Source organism: Hyaloscypha bicolor (genome assembly GCF_002865645.1).
Source record: "Hyaloscypha bicolor E unplaced genomic scaffold K444scaffold_73, whole genome shotgun sequence".
NCBI classification, from domain to species: Eukaryota; Fungi; Ascomycota; class Leotiomycetes; order Helotiales; family Hyaloscyphaceae; genus Hyaloscypha; species Hyaloscypha bicolor.
This window is the reverse complement of record NW_020194575.1, coordinates 680900-694973: the sequence shown is the minus strand read 5'-3', so window position 1 is coordinate 694973 and position 14074 is coordinate 680900. Positions and strand designations below refer to the sequence as shown.

At 35.9% G+C, this 14074-nt stretch overlaps 2 protein-coding genes across 2 annotated transcripts; both read right to left on the bottom strand.

The window, feature by feature from the left end:
* Positions 1-10: 10 nt before the first annotated feature.
* K444DRAFT_402313 (uncharacterized protein) lies at positions 11-1711 on the bottom strand. The gene is made up of 2 exons (XM_024872537.1): positions 1506-1711; positions 11-1391 (listed from the first exon to the last, which is right to left on the bottom strand). The coding sequence occupies exons 1-2, from the start codon at positions 1577-1579 to the stop codon at positions 152-154; spliced, it is 1314 nt and encodes a 437-aa protein (XP_024736812.1). The 5' UTR covers positions 1580-1711; the 3' UTR covers positions 11-151.
* Positions 1712-8212: 6501 nt separating this feature from the next.
* Positions 8213-8389, bottom strand: K444DRAFT_529069 (uncharacterized protein; the record flags this gene model as incomplete). The annotated part of the gene is made up of 1 exon (XM_024874774.1): positions 8213-8389. A coding segment is annotated over one exon (177 nt), but the record flags the coding sequence as incomplete, so codon positions are not given.
* Between the last annotated feature and the right edge of the window lie 5685 nt (positions 8390-14074).

Here is a 14074-nt window from a genome sequence, read left to right as displayed (position 1 = left end):
AGTAAACGAACTTCACGCCCCAAGTAATCAAAAACTTGAGGTGTGGGACAGAAAAGAAGCTCCAAGGATCTCATCACATTTGGGTTGAAGCCACTTCCATGGTAAAATTATTTTCAAAAAGCAATGTGTTATTTCCAAACCTCATAAATAACTAAGCACCTTGCGATTGTTTTTTGCCTTTCTTCTTTTTCCCTTTCCCTTTCGGCCCAGTTTGCTCAACAACTGACATAACAGAATCCGCTCGCGCCATTGGTACAGAATCCTGAACTGATTCAACGTGCTCAGAATTAGGTGACTTCACTACGACTGGTCCTTGTTCAAGGATTGGTTCCTTCTTTTCCTCCAAAGTTGGCAGCCTGGTTACTGTCACCTTTGATAACACTGGGTGGCTTTCATCAACTTGCATCCGTGCGTTTCTAATAGTATGTTGCAAAGACTCATCTACCGCGGGAAAATTTTCCACTTCCACAGGCTCTGCATCCTTCGTCTTGATTCGCCAATCCTCCACGACTTCTTTGACGAGAGGCTGCTCATGTGGCCCAAATATTTGAGACTCCGTATCAACAGGCGCAGTTTCCGTGGTCTCACTTGCCCAGCACGCAGAGGCAGCGGAGGCAGCGGAAGCAGACTCCGTTGGCTGGTCGACAGTAGCCTCAACAGCTGGTTCATCGACTTGCTGAAGCTCCATTGCAACGTTTGGCTCGGCGACATCTTCAGCAGATATTAGTGCATCCTCATCTTCAGCTCGCGGAGTATTGATGATGATGTCGTGGACGGCAGACTCGCCAGGCAACAGTCGAGGTGCGCCATGCGGGTATGGACAGGCAAAAAGATCCTGAACAGCCCAGCCCGGGATGTCGGAGTGGTCATGAAAGCGACAGGCTCCTCCAGCCGCAATACCCTCGCTGTATATCTTATTGCCATTCTTGTACTGGAAATAATCCCAACCAAGAGATGGACAGTCGATGAAAGCTTCTTGCCAAACGGTAGAGTCGCTCTGGCCTTCAGAAGCAACGAAGCCCAGGAAGCTCAATTGGCGGAGAGCAGAGCCTGCAGGAGCAACTTTGTATACCGCAGATATCATTTCAGGCGTGATGCTCCACTGGCCTTCGCGGAGGGCAGCACGAACAACATCAGAAGCTTGGTTTCGGAGGTGATAAATCTTGAATTTCTGCGCGAAGACAGCAAGATTCAGAGCTCCGTCGATGAAATCGGACTCGTTGCCGTCGGCACGCAAGATATTCGGCTCGTACGCATGAAGCCAGATGAAAAAGTCTTCGAACGTGGGTTTCGTGACATCTGGGAGGGCTATTTCGTCACCCGAATCGTTCAGGGCGTCGCGGAGCTTTTTGAAGTCTCGTGAATATTGTGTAAGGAGGTCGTAGGGCACTCTAAAGACGTCTTGATTACTTCCTACGAGAACCGTGACTCGCTCGCTTTGCACGGATCTATTATAGACAAAAGATTAGGGGCGGGAAGAGCACATCGTCTTGAGAGATACTTACTTGATGTACCACGAGCGACGAATCTCTGACTGGGCCGATGCCGCACCAGAATCAGAAACCACTGGTTCCGCCATATTGGATCGCGGAGTAGTGTTCTGGAGATTCGATGGTCAGGAAGAAATAATTCAATCAACAGAGTTGTGACTTGCACCTGTTATTAATCAATTCGATTTCTTGGGGACGGTTACACTGGAGGCTCTGCGCTGCGTACGTGGCACCAATGGAAGAACATGCATATGCATGATTCCTCACATTGGGAAGCCTCACTGCTCCCCGACCCCACAGATGTTGAACCCCACACTTTTGCAGCCTTAGGAGTTCCGGCGTTTGTTGTCTTGCATGAGAAGCCTCACTCCTGCACGATTCGTCAACTTGCAGCTTGACAACGAATTGGTGCAGTCTCACCGAGTAGCTGAAAGCGGGCAAAGCTGCCTGCAAGGACCCTTTCCGAGGCTCCCGAGCTCCGCGATTGGGCGCCATGTTCCTGGGAATACCCTTGCCTGTTTTCGTGATGAGTGTTGACGGTTAGTAAAAAGCACCAGTGGTTGAGGTCTGCTTACGATTTGCGACAGATTAGACGTGTGCAAAAATCGCCTCAATACGAGAAGGCACGTGGTGCAGTAGAAGATAAAATAATTCGTTGCAGATGACAAGGATTTTGAGGAGCGTCTCTCTATTGAGAGCGCCCACTACGTGTGCCTCTTTCGAGGGTTCGCTGAGAGCTGGTACCAACGGTTGAGGGGATCGCCCTCAAATTGAGGACGCCTGATCCCGCTAAGATGAAAAATTGATCGAACAGTATTCAAAAGGGGTGGGAAAGGAGAACAGTCTGTATTATTTACGCCATCGTTTCTGTATTATGACTTCTGATACCTCTTTCAAAGACCAAATTTCGCCGATCCTTGACCAACCGCAAAGACACCTGGGAAAGTGGTTGCCAGCAACAGCAATCCCGCATGAAATCGCGGCCGAAGACTTTGAATCCTGGGGTTTTGAGCATTGAATTTCAATTCTGTGTTTAGTCTTACTTGAACTAGCTCAGTTGAGCGGTGATTGATAGACCGAGCGTTCCGCGACCAAACGAGGGAATGAATTATCGTCGAGAGCGAAAGTGGCATAAACACGTTGTTTTCGATATGGCCAGCTTGGAAAAGGGCAAATGAGAATCTGCTTCTCCTGTAGCTTTGACTTGACTTCTCCAACACAGGGTAGCAGAGCAAGGAACAAGGGAGAGTAACCATTGTCATTACTTGTTCATGTGCGTAAACGCTCCAATTCGATGTCAGCAGAACGTTGCTATATGAAGCATTCGAAGTAAAGCGATTAGTTCCCCCAGACATGCATGATGTGCAATTCGGTCTCTGACAAAAGTGTGTTGGGCTGTCTGCTAGGAGAGGCTGACTCTCGTGACTCGAACTGCACCTGAACAAGAGTAATGTGTGGTCAACCGTGGGATTATAAAATGCTTCCTGGAGCCTGATAAATGCGCTCTCGCGTAGCCAATCGCAAGCGCTCTGGAATTTGTGGAAAGCTTGCTTTTGTCTTGCGGGACTGTTTGGGTGGACGACATGACCACTGGTGATGTCGTCGAAAGTGGGCACTTCAGAGCGACACAAGTGCAGGATGGCATAGTCCGGAGCTTTATTGGGGACGAAAGGTTAGAGCTCAAGGGTCTTGGTGTTAAGGAGCCTCATGATTCGAGTGTGAAGTTGTGATTCGAGTGTTCTTTGAATTGCACAATATTTTGCGGATGTGGGGAAATAAAGGGGATGGAGGGAAAGGCTGGCGAGTTGGGTAGGTGGTGGCGCAGCACTTGCGGTGTACATGTCTACGAGTTGTTCGTCGCTGTTTACTGTAGGCCCATTTCGCAACCCTTGAATATTCGGATACTACCGATATCGTAATACTAGCATTCAGATATTACAAAATAAGTGTTTCGCATTTTTTTTAGATACTATAACATTAAACGCTAGCATTTAGATACCAGTATCTGCCCCCATACTAACCTCAGTTTTTCAAGAACAACCTCAAAATACTGAGAGTTGAATGCTCGGCTTCTGCTACCTTTATGGGCCTCGCTAGGGCATAAACTCTTTCCTAAGCTTTATATTTTGCGATTTTCCTAAAATATAGCTTATATTACTTTATTTAGTAGTAAATAATATAAGGCGCAATTATTTTATTAGTTACTTTTCCATTTAACGATAAAATAAGTCCAGGCTTTAAGACGCTATAATTATAGGGAGTAATCGCTAATTATTAGGGAAGGAAGGAAGGTGGAAGATTGGTGAGGCTAAAAATAGAGGCTGAAAACGCTAGCAGAGATGAGCTGAAACCTCTGTAATTACAATAATTATTGAGTATTTGTATTCTTGCGAAACAGTTTTAATTTATCAAATACTAGCTTTGAACATTGAGTATTGAACGTTAGTATTCGGTTGCTAGCAATCGCCAGCAATCAACTTGCGTGAGTCTGTGCGAAACGGGCCCTTAATAAGACTACAGTAAGGGTAACCGGTCAAGACTGCGGGTGAAATTCTGAATACCGCCACCGACTCGATCTGGTACCACTCTTGATGGCGGTCATCGAATGCTTACACGTTCTTTTGGATATAACCTAGCTCATGATGTTTTTGCCATTCTCCGTTCGTGATTCCGTGAATATACGCTGCTCCGACAAAGGTCTGAGCACCGTCTCCCTGTGGACGTAAGATTTCTGGCTCAAGCAGCCCAAAGAATACAAATATATGGTCTTCTAGCCCAGTCATCTCAAGTGTAAGACTCAAATATCTCTTCTAGAACAGTATTGAGGTGCGCCCTCATGTTTCTTCACCGCATGATGCATTCACCGCATGGTACATTCACCGCTTCTAGTTCATTAGCTTCAAGGATGTTTGATGCAGTGAATAATTAGTCGTACCGATAAAAGCTGGAAGGTTGCCTTGCTGCACTTCTTCTAGCTGAGCATATTCATTGTTCGTATTCACCTTGTCGAGCAGCTTCTTTATTTCATTTGCACATTTGTCCAGGATCTCACATTGTGCCGTTTCAAGTCTGAAATCCGCCTTCGTCTCTCAACCTCGCTGTTATCTCGTTGATGTTCCAGGTCCATTTGTCCAAAAACAGTTGTCGGAACTCCAGATCGGCTCCTTATACTCTAGTTTCTGATACTGTATAGAACATGAAGACTTCGGAGAATGGCTTGGTATAGTCAGGCGAGAAGGGCAGGCAATGATTATTTCTAACTATGTTCAAGAATGACAGCAAAAGCATCAACCAAGTACCAAAGGATGAATGCCTTTTCCACAGTGACAAATGGCATCTCATGCAACGACAAACTCCTGGATAACCCAACCCGCTGCCACCAGGCCTTGGACAAAAGTCGATCCCCAGCTTCCCATTAATCAACCCATTCTGGACCCAAGAACTCCTTCAGAATAACTTCAAAACTCTTCTTTGGATACTTGCAAGACTTGATAGCATATGTAGAAACTCACCGTTTCTCGCAAGCCGTTCACTGTGTTTATGCATAAAAGCTATCGCCATCTCGCTATCCTCACTTGCTTTACCAAGCCAGATGACGACCCTCTCTGCTCGTGCATATATCTCCCATTTGGGCAACCTGGCGATTTCGTTTGCAAACATGCGACTGATTATTGCCAATTGCGTCCATCCACAGCGTACAGACTGCGCAACCACTCACTCTCGTCGCTCAATCTTCGAAGCGCTTGTTGGAGGTTGTGTGTAAACGGAAGCAGAAAGCCGTTCAAATTTATTCCGCTGCTAAGAGTTGATTCTCTCTATATGTAAGACAGAGCTTCATGCGGCTGACGTTGGGAGCCCTGCCTGGTGTGAAGGAGTGTGCACTCGACAGGGAGTCATCGTTATCTGGAAAGAGACTGAGCAAGCGGAAAGAGTCCCCTTCCTCAAAACCCAGGGCTTGATAAGCAAACACTGCCGCGGGAAAAGCCATAACCTTTTGAAAATTGTATGTATAAGTGGAGAGATGGTCATTGCATGAACATCATCGAAAATCCTGCCCTAGTTTCGGCTTGCAATTTGATCACTCAGTGAACCTGCCTTTTCGAGCCTCGGCTCTTGCTCCAGCGTAAGCAAATGCCTAGCAGACCAAATTTTCCGCAGAAATTGCAGCATCCATCCATGAGAAATAGTTCACTCTCAGGACTGTTTCATTCAGAATCCAGCCGCGACTCAAAATTCTTGAAGCGTTCGAATAAAATCAACAATCCAGCGAATCAACGAAACTCTCCAATTTCGTGATTCACCTGAATCGAAAGCATCAAAACATAACTGTCCCTTTATTTCTTAAAACAATACTAAACATTATATTAAAAAGTGTCTATTACAAGCTTGTCGGGTCAATATTATATACTTACTTTTGTGTTATTAAGTATGTATTTTGTCCCAGCGGTTGAATACTTTAAAAGCTTACACCTTGGATCTAATAACTTCTAGTAAATGGCGGCAGCAAAGGCAAGTGTTCAAGCTGACTTTGTTGGTAAATGTGAGAAGGTTGGATGAGTTATCAGCGTTCAAGTCGAGCGAGAGATCATATAACATTAGAACACATTAAGTTTTTCTGGAATATTAGTTACTTACCCATTATTCACATTTTAAAAGAATTATAATTCTATGGCTTGATATTTGTAAAAGGTGAGTATTAACAGATTTTCGCAAAGATTTAGATTGGGAAATCTTATTATTAGTCGACTAGACTGTGAAGTACAATACAATATTATAAAAGTCGTGAGCCTAAACGTGAATATAATGTGGACCATTACTCCCTCTTATTTATTGCATTCGCTGTATTCCTAAACATATAGGAGAATATTCTTATGTTATTCGAGATGTCTTTTGGCCTTACCAGAAGGTTCCTCTGGTGTGCCCTGTCTACAAAAACCCCTCTCGTCTCCCTTCCCACCCAAATCCACTTCAACATCGACATCTCCCAAAACACAAAAGAAAACATAACCACTTTACCTACTAACATTACAATTTAATCTTAAACACAAGAGAAAAACAAGATGAGCGGTATGAGCAGAGAGTTTTATGAGTGGGATGACTACATCCACGGAGGCGGCCCTATGCCAATAGGTGGAAGCCTATGGGGCGGTCGCATCGGCGATGGTCATGTCTTTATTCCGCCAGATCGGCAATACCAATATCCCTTTATACGTGAGGCGAATAGCGTCTGGCGAGATCAAGCGGAGTTCTTCAACGGTGGACCAATGTCCTTCGCTATGAGAGATAGGTGGAGCCCCGGCTTTGGCAATTATGGACCATATGAAGATCGCCGTTGGCGTCGTGGAGCAGGTGGAGCACCCCAGTTCCAAATGCTGTGGTGACCCACTGGGTTCCATGTGGGGACCGGAGGAGATTCCTCTCGTGGGTGACAGTAGGTCAGGGGTGTGACCACAGAGATAACAGCTAGCAAACTAGCAGAATAGAAATCGTTGATCTTCTTCACTTCGAGCCCTGTATAGCATAGGAAGCATGCATAGCCTGATAGGACAGGCGAATGAATATAATTTACATGTTATTCGCGAGGGCTTTTTTAACATAAGCATATGTTCCCACGGACTCTGTAAGAGATAATCGCACATGTGTAGAAGTCACTGGGTGCGCAAATTGGCATATATTTTGAGAGTCCCTGGATCGCTCTCCCCTCACCGTCACGAACTTGTCATATACTCAAAATAGCATAGGTGCTTTTACTCGTGGAATCCAAAAAGAAACCGCAGCGGAGCAGCAATCAAGGCTTCAGAATGCCGACACCACTATCCACACTCCATGGAGGGATGCAATATAAAACGTGCGGAACCATGTATTCTGGGAGGTGATGTAATTTCTTCCCGAAGTGGGGATGGGGACCGGGCATTTTCATCCGCCAAACCATAAAGTCTGTCCGGTTTCGTTTCCGAGAACCAGTGAAGAAACGGCGACGAGTGGGAGACCAATGTTTTGATTGTACCGGCATATTTGGGGAAAGGGGTGAGAATGTCTAAGAACGTGGAGGACTGGGGAGAGGAATGCACGTTGGGGAAATTCGATAGTGGAAACCCTTATGAGACTTACTGTCTTAAGGGGGGTACGAAAGTGAAGTTCCATTTGGAAGCTGAAGGCAAGGATGAAAATAAAAGGGATGTGCTTGCTGCTGTCTTGGTGGTTGCAGTGCTATGCAAAGCAGAGCGCCCACGAGACGATTGAAAAGCAGGATACCTTGCTTTTCACGGCACATTTTAAGATGTACTACCTCTCACAGGTCAGATCAGTGTGTCAAAGGATTATTCAAGTTATTCGATTTATTCATGAATAATTCATGAATAACTTGAATAAAATAAGAGTAACGAATATCTTAAATAATTTGAGTAGAATAGAATAATTATTCATGAATAACTTGAATAACCATGAATAACCACGTGAAAGTCACGTGAAAGTCACGTGAAAGTCACGTGAAAGTCACGTGTTTGTAATAAATCAGTATATATTTAAATAAATAAAAAAAGAACCAAGGTATATATTAAGCAGCCTTATATAAGCTAAGTTAGTACTTATATAAGACTACTCAAATACTAATTTTCTATAACAATAAACTAATTATCCTCCTCAAAATCTTTATTTTTCTCTTTTTTCTCTCCTTTTTTCTCTTCTTTTTTAGCCTTTTCTAATTTATCTTTAAATAACCCCTAGCTTTTTAAGCAAGATATTATCTCAAAAGTACTTTTATTAAGTCTATTACGTAATTTAGACATAATAAGGGCACCTTGAGAGAAGAACCTCTCACTAGTAGCCGAGGAAGCCGGAATTCCTAAATATTTCCTAGCTATTAAAGCTAAAACAGGAAATCTAGTAGTATTAGACTTCTAATAGTCTAAGGGCTTAGTCTATATATATATTAGTACTAATATATTAAAAAATATTAAAAGAATATCGGATAATTATTTAATAAAATTTAAGTAAAGTTTACTTACTTTTTTATCTTCTCTTTTTTCTTCTAAATAAGTTATTAATTCGTTCTCTACTTTAGAGAACGAACTAGTAATATATATATCCGAGTTATTAGAATCGGAATCGGAATCGGAATCGGCCATACTAATATCCGAGGTATTAGATCTAGCTTAAGATATATTATAATTATATTTATATCTAAATTTAAAAATTAGTTATTAATTTATTAAAAACTAATAAAAGGAATTACTTATATATTATAATCTATTTTTAATCTATTATATATATCCGAAGATATACCGCTAGATAAGCCAATACTAGTTAATTCTTCTTATTTAATCCGAGAATTAAGAATAAAAGCCAAATATAAAGCTTTACTTTTATTATCTAAAACACCTGTTTTAGGATAATATTTTCGAAGCTTAGCTATACCCTTATTAATAGTATTTGTAAATGCTTTATTCTATTAAAAATTAGTATAATATTATTTATAATATAGGAAGAATTTAAGAAAAGACTTACTTTAAAATTCTTTTTAAAATCTTTAAGTTTATTATATATTTTATATACCTCAGGTATAATATAATATATAGTAGGGTAACTTTCGGCTTGTAACTTAGTTATAGCTTTAATAAATATTGAAATTATATTTAAAATATTATTTAAATAAGTAATTTCAATATTAGTTAAAACTAGACTTTTATTTTTAAAAGCCTTTGAATTTGAGCTATTAATAACTACTTTAATAGCTTTATATATATATAAAAAGTTCTTTAATATATAATAAGTCGAAGACTACTGTGTTTTTTGATCTATAAATAATTAGTATTAAATAATAATTAAATAATTAAATAATTAAAAAAATTAAAAATTAATTACTTACTAAGTTAAGGAAATCAAGCATTTTCTATATTAAAAGCTTTAATTTGAGCTTCTAATAGCCATTGGTTTTCTTGGTTATATTTAAGACCTATAATAGTTTTTCTAATCTTTCTCCAAATTAATAAATCTATAATTTATTAATAAATATCTTATAAATTATAAAGAGAACTTACTTATTACTTGTTCTCTTTCTTTATTTTCTTCTCTATCTTTAAGTTCTTTTATTTCTTATCCGTATAAATCCGTAGAATAAGAAGTATTATAATTGTTCTTAATAAGAGCTTTTAAAATATCTTAAATTATTAAATTTAATACTTAAGCTATATAAGAAATATCTCCTTGAAATTTAATGCCTTCTTTATTATAATGCTTTATAAAAGCCTTTAATAAGGTATTATTTGAGCTAGTATTATCTCGAGTAATACTAAATAAAATATATTAGTAATTATATAATAGAAATTAAATTAAATTAAATTACTTACCTAGTAATATTATATTCGATATTATATTGCTTTAAAGCTTCTAATAAGACAGAAAGCATATAAATACTAGAGTATATATTATTTAAGTCTTTTATAGCTAATAAATAAGATTTTAATTTAAAATCCTTATTTATAAAATGTCTAAAAATATATTAGTATAAATTTTATTTAATAATTATAAGAATATATAAACTTATATAGTAATTCCAAGAAAAGCATTTTAATTTATAAAGATATAAGCGTCTAAAGTAATAGAGAAAGTTCCTTGAGAATTAATATTCTCTTTTAACTTTTCTTTAATATTTAAACTCTTTTTAATATAGCATAAATTAAGCTCATCTATAAGAGCCTTCGAGTATATAGCAGGTACTTAATTATTAAATATTAGTATATATATAAATAAAGAATAATATAATAAAAGCTTACTAATTTAAATAAGATATTAGCTTTTTAAAGCTTGAAGTAGTAATAGCCCGAAAAGAAATATTATTATTAATAATAAAGTTTAATAATAATTTCTTAAAATAATTAATAATAAAGCTTTCTTCTCGTTATCTAGATTACTTATTAAAATAGCTATTTATAGTCGTTTGTAAGACTTAGCTAGAAGCTTTACTTTTACTTATTAAATATATTAGTAAATATATCTTTTTTATTAATAATAAAATAACTTACTATTATTATTACTATTCTTAAGACTATTAAGGTTTATAAACTTATGTATATATTAAAAATAAGAGTAATAATTACTTATAGGACTATATATTTGCTAGGGAATCACGTTCTCGCTTAGCCTTACTCAGATAGTAACTTCTCGCTAGACAGAATTTATTAAGCTTTATAATATACTTAAGATTCCAGAGCTTGCCTAGTAATCTAGTAGTAATGCCTGCAAAACTAGCTTTCTAGATTAATTTATTGAAAAAGAAAGCAACTAGCCTTCGGGCAACTAGCTTATAGTACTAGTTCACGATTCGTGAATACCAGAATTCGATTTAGACCTGACCTCTACTTCTGCTATAACCGAGGCATTGCTTTAGTAAGTTATTACCAGATATATATTACCTTAATATAAATCTTAATATAATTTAACTATTACTAACCCTCGTTTTTTATTATTTTATAATTATTTCTATTAAATAGAATTCCTATAGTATTAAATTCTATTAATTCCGATTAGTTTCTTAATCTGTATTACCTTATAGCCGTCCTTACTAATTAGAATACCTATTTCCGTATATCCTAGCCAGGAGCTGCCGATCTCGCTACGTAACTCAAGGCCTTCTATAAAACCGGCTATAATTTCGCAAGCTATATTTCTCTAGGAACCTTTATAGTAATTAAATAAATTAGTAAAGAAATTAAGAAAGATCTTTCTCTTATATAATTATAAATCCGGGCTAGATTAGAAAGTACCCCGGATTTAGTAATATAATTCCTAGAAGCCTGGATTTATATAAAAGCTATATTTAGAGCTACCGTTTATAGATTTAAATATTTTCTTAATCTCGAACCTATATCTTCGGACTCTAGTAATTCTGGATTTAATAGACCTTTGAATTAGAAAACCCCTTTAGGATTTACCCTAGCTAGTATTCCTAATATACCGGAAGAAAGCCCACTAATTAATAATTCTTATAACCTAATTAAAAATATAAGTAGATATAGTACTAGAGAAAGTAGAAGTAACCAGAATCCGAATAACCCTGCTTCCGGAATTCTGCTATAGATAAATTCTAATAATTAATAAGCTATTACTTTAATAATTACAAATATTATTTACTAGCTTTAATAAAATAATACCGCTACTATTACTCTATAGTAAAAACCCTAGCAGAACTAGAACTAAAATACTTATATCTAGCTAGAGAATATAGGAGTCTTTAATTTAGACCTAAAGAATATTAAAGTTAATAGTTTAGGAATTATTAGTATTAGAAAGCTTATAGTATATACTAATATTTATATTTTTACGAACCGGATTCGGGAAATCGCAAATAAGAAGGGTAATTAAGTAGTTTAAGAAAACTAGACCTTATGGCTTTATAGTAAAGAAATTATATAATATACCTATAAACTTTCTAATCTGAAATGAGATCTTCTAACTAATACTTTAGTTAATAAGATCTATAGTATACTTATAAAGTAATTTAAGAAATTAGTAAATAATATAATAAAAAATATAAGAAAGAGTTAGTTTAGTCTAGCTAATCTCTAGAAAAGAGAATCTATATATAGCTTTATATAAACCATATTCCGATATATAAAGGCTACCGGAATAGAGTCAGATTTCCTTTAGCTAATTATAGTATATAATATACTAGAGTTATCTATTTAAGTAAATATTTCTATATTAATAGAATTAATAGCTAAAGAAAAATAGCTAGAAAAGATAGATTTCAAATTAATTCTTTTCGAGAATATAGTAAAAGAAGTAAATACTAATAGTTAATACTTCTTAAAAGGCAAGTAGCTTTAATTTGCCGGCTATAGCTCTTTATATTTTAGTTTCTATTAATTTCAGAATTTCTAGTATTTTCAGAATTAGTTTCCTTAAACTATATACTAGAATAATTTCTAGTAGTTTTCCTAGTATCCTTAATAATTCCAGAATTACTAAGGCTACTATAGCCGAGATAATTTTAATAGTTAAGGTTATAGAGAATTTTAAGCTAGTTAAGATTTCTAATAAAGCTATACTAATTGCCCCTAAAATCAGAATTCTAATTAGTAGTAAGAAGCCTAAAAGGCTTTACTAGCTCCCCGTCTATAGCTATAAATTACTAATAGAAACGGATTTATATCGAGAAATTAAGGTAGTTTTAGACCCTATAATATAGGAAATTATTAGTACTTTCTATACTAATAGTATATTTATTTTAGTACCGAGCTTAGTAAGGAGAAATTCCAGGAACCTAAAAGTAATAACTTATTTTATAGGGAATCTATTAAACTGCCTGCGAATTTTAGTAAAAAAGACTATAAAGACGACTATATATATAATTATAGTAAGGAGACTTTTAAGAATAAATCTATTAGAAACTTTACTATTATAAATTTTGCCCCGGTAAACGAAATTAAAAAGGAAATTATATATAAGAAATATAAGAAATTATTCTCTAGTAATAATTAGTTATATAAACATGTCTATAAAGATAATTATAAGTATCTAGAAATTCTGAAATTAAGTAAGAACTAGCTAATAGTTAAATTAGATACTAAAGAACTTACTAAAAAGTTATTAGTAATAGCCTTTAATATAATTCTAATTATTAAATTTATAATAAATTCGAAATCAGATATTAGAACCGGATTTGGTTTTAGAAACTAGTACTTTATAACTATAATATTTAAGTTTTCTATTAATAGTATTTCTTATAAGATATATATAAATACGGGATACTTAGTAACCCTAATTAACCAGAAATAGTTAATAACTAACTAATCTAATATCCCGCTTCGAATTATATTAAAGCCGTTACTTATTAGAGAAATTAGAGGCAAGGTTTAGTTATAGGAATATATAATACTAGATATATTTTTCCTGGATATAGATACTAAAACCGGTAAGAAAGTTTTAGCTAAGATTACGAGAGAAATATACCTTATAAATAACCTAGTAGTAAAACTTCTTATTAGTATAAATATTATAGTTTTAGAAAATATTAATATTATAATTTCTAAGAAATCTGGATATATTAGAAGCTATAGTACTAATATCCCGGTTAAGATCTCCTAAAAAAAAGGCATCCCGAAATCTCTAGTCTATATAATAGCAGGCCTTATAATTCCTGCTTTTATATTAATAGTAATTCCTATTTACTATTTAATAGCTATTAAGGATTAAGATCTATTATTTAAACCTAATAAAATACTAGTAATCCTATTTATCTAATTAGTAAATAGTAATATAAAGATAGTACTAGCCAGAAATAATTTAGTAAAGCTAGTATTCTTGTCTTGTAATTTTCGTCTAGGAAATCTTATAAATATTAAGTATAATAATAGATTTCCCGTTCTAAATATAGAAGTTACGGATTTAGCCGCCCGTTTCCTAAAGAATTCTACTATAAAGATCCCTTAAGTATATTCCGAGAATTCTAAAATAGAGATAAAGTACTATACCAGTACTATAATTTACGGGAATAAAGAAATTACCGGAATGTTTTCTGACTTTCTAAATAAGTTCCCGGAGAACTTTTTTAATAATATTGGATTTATTAATTTGCTAGAAGA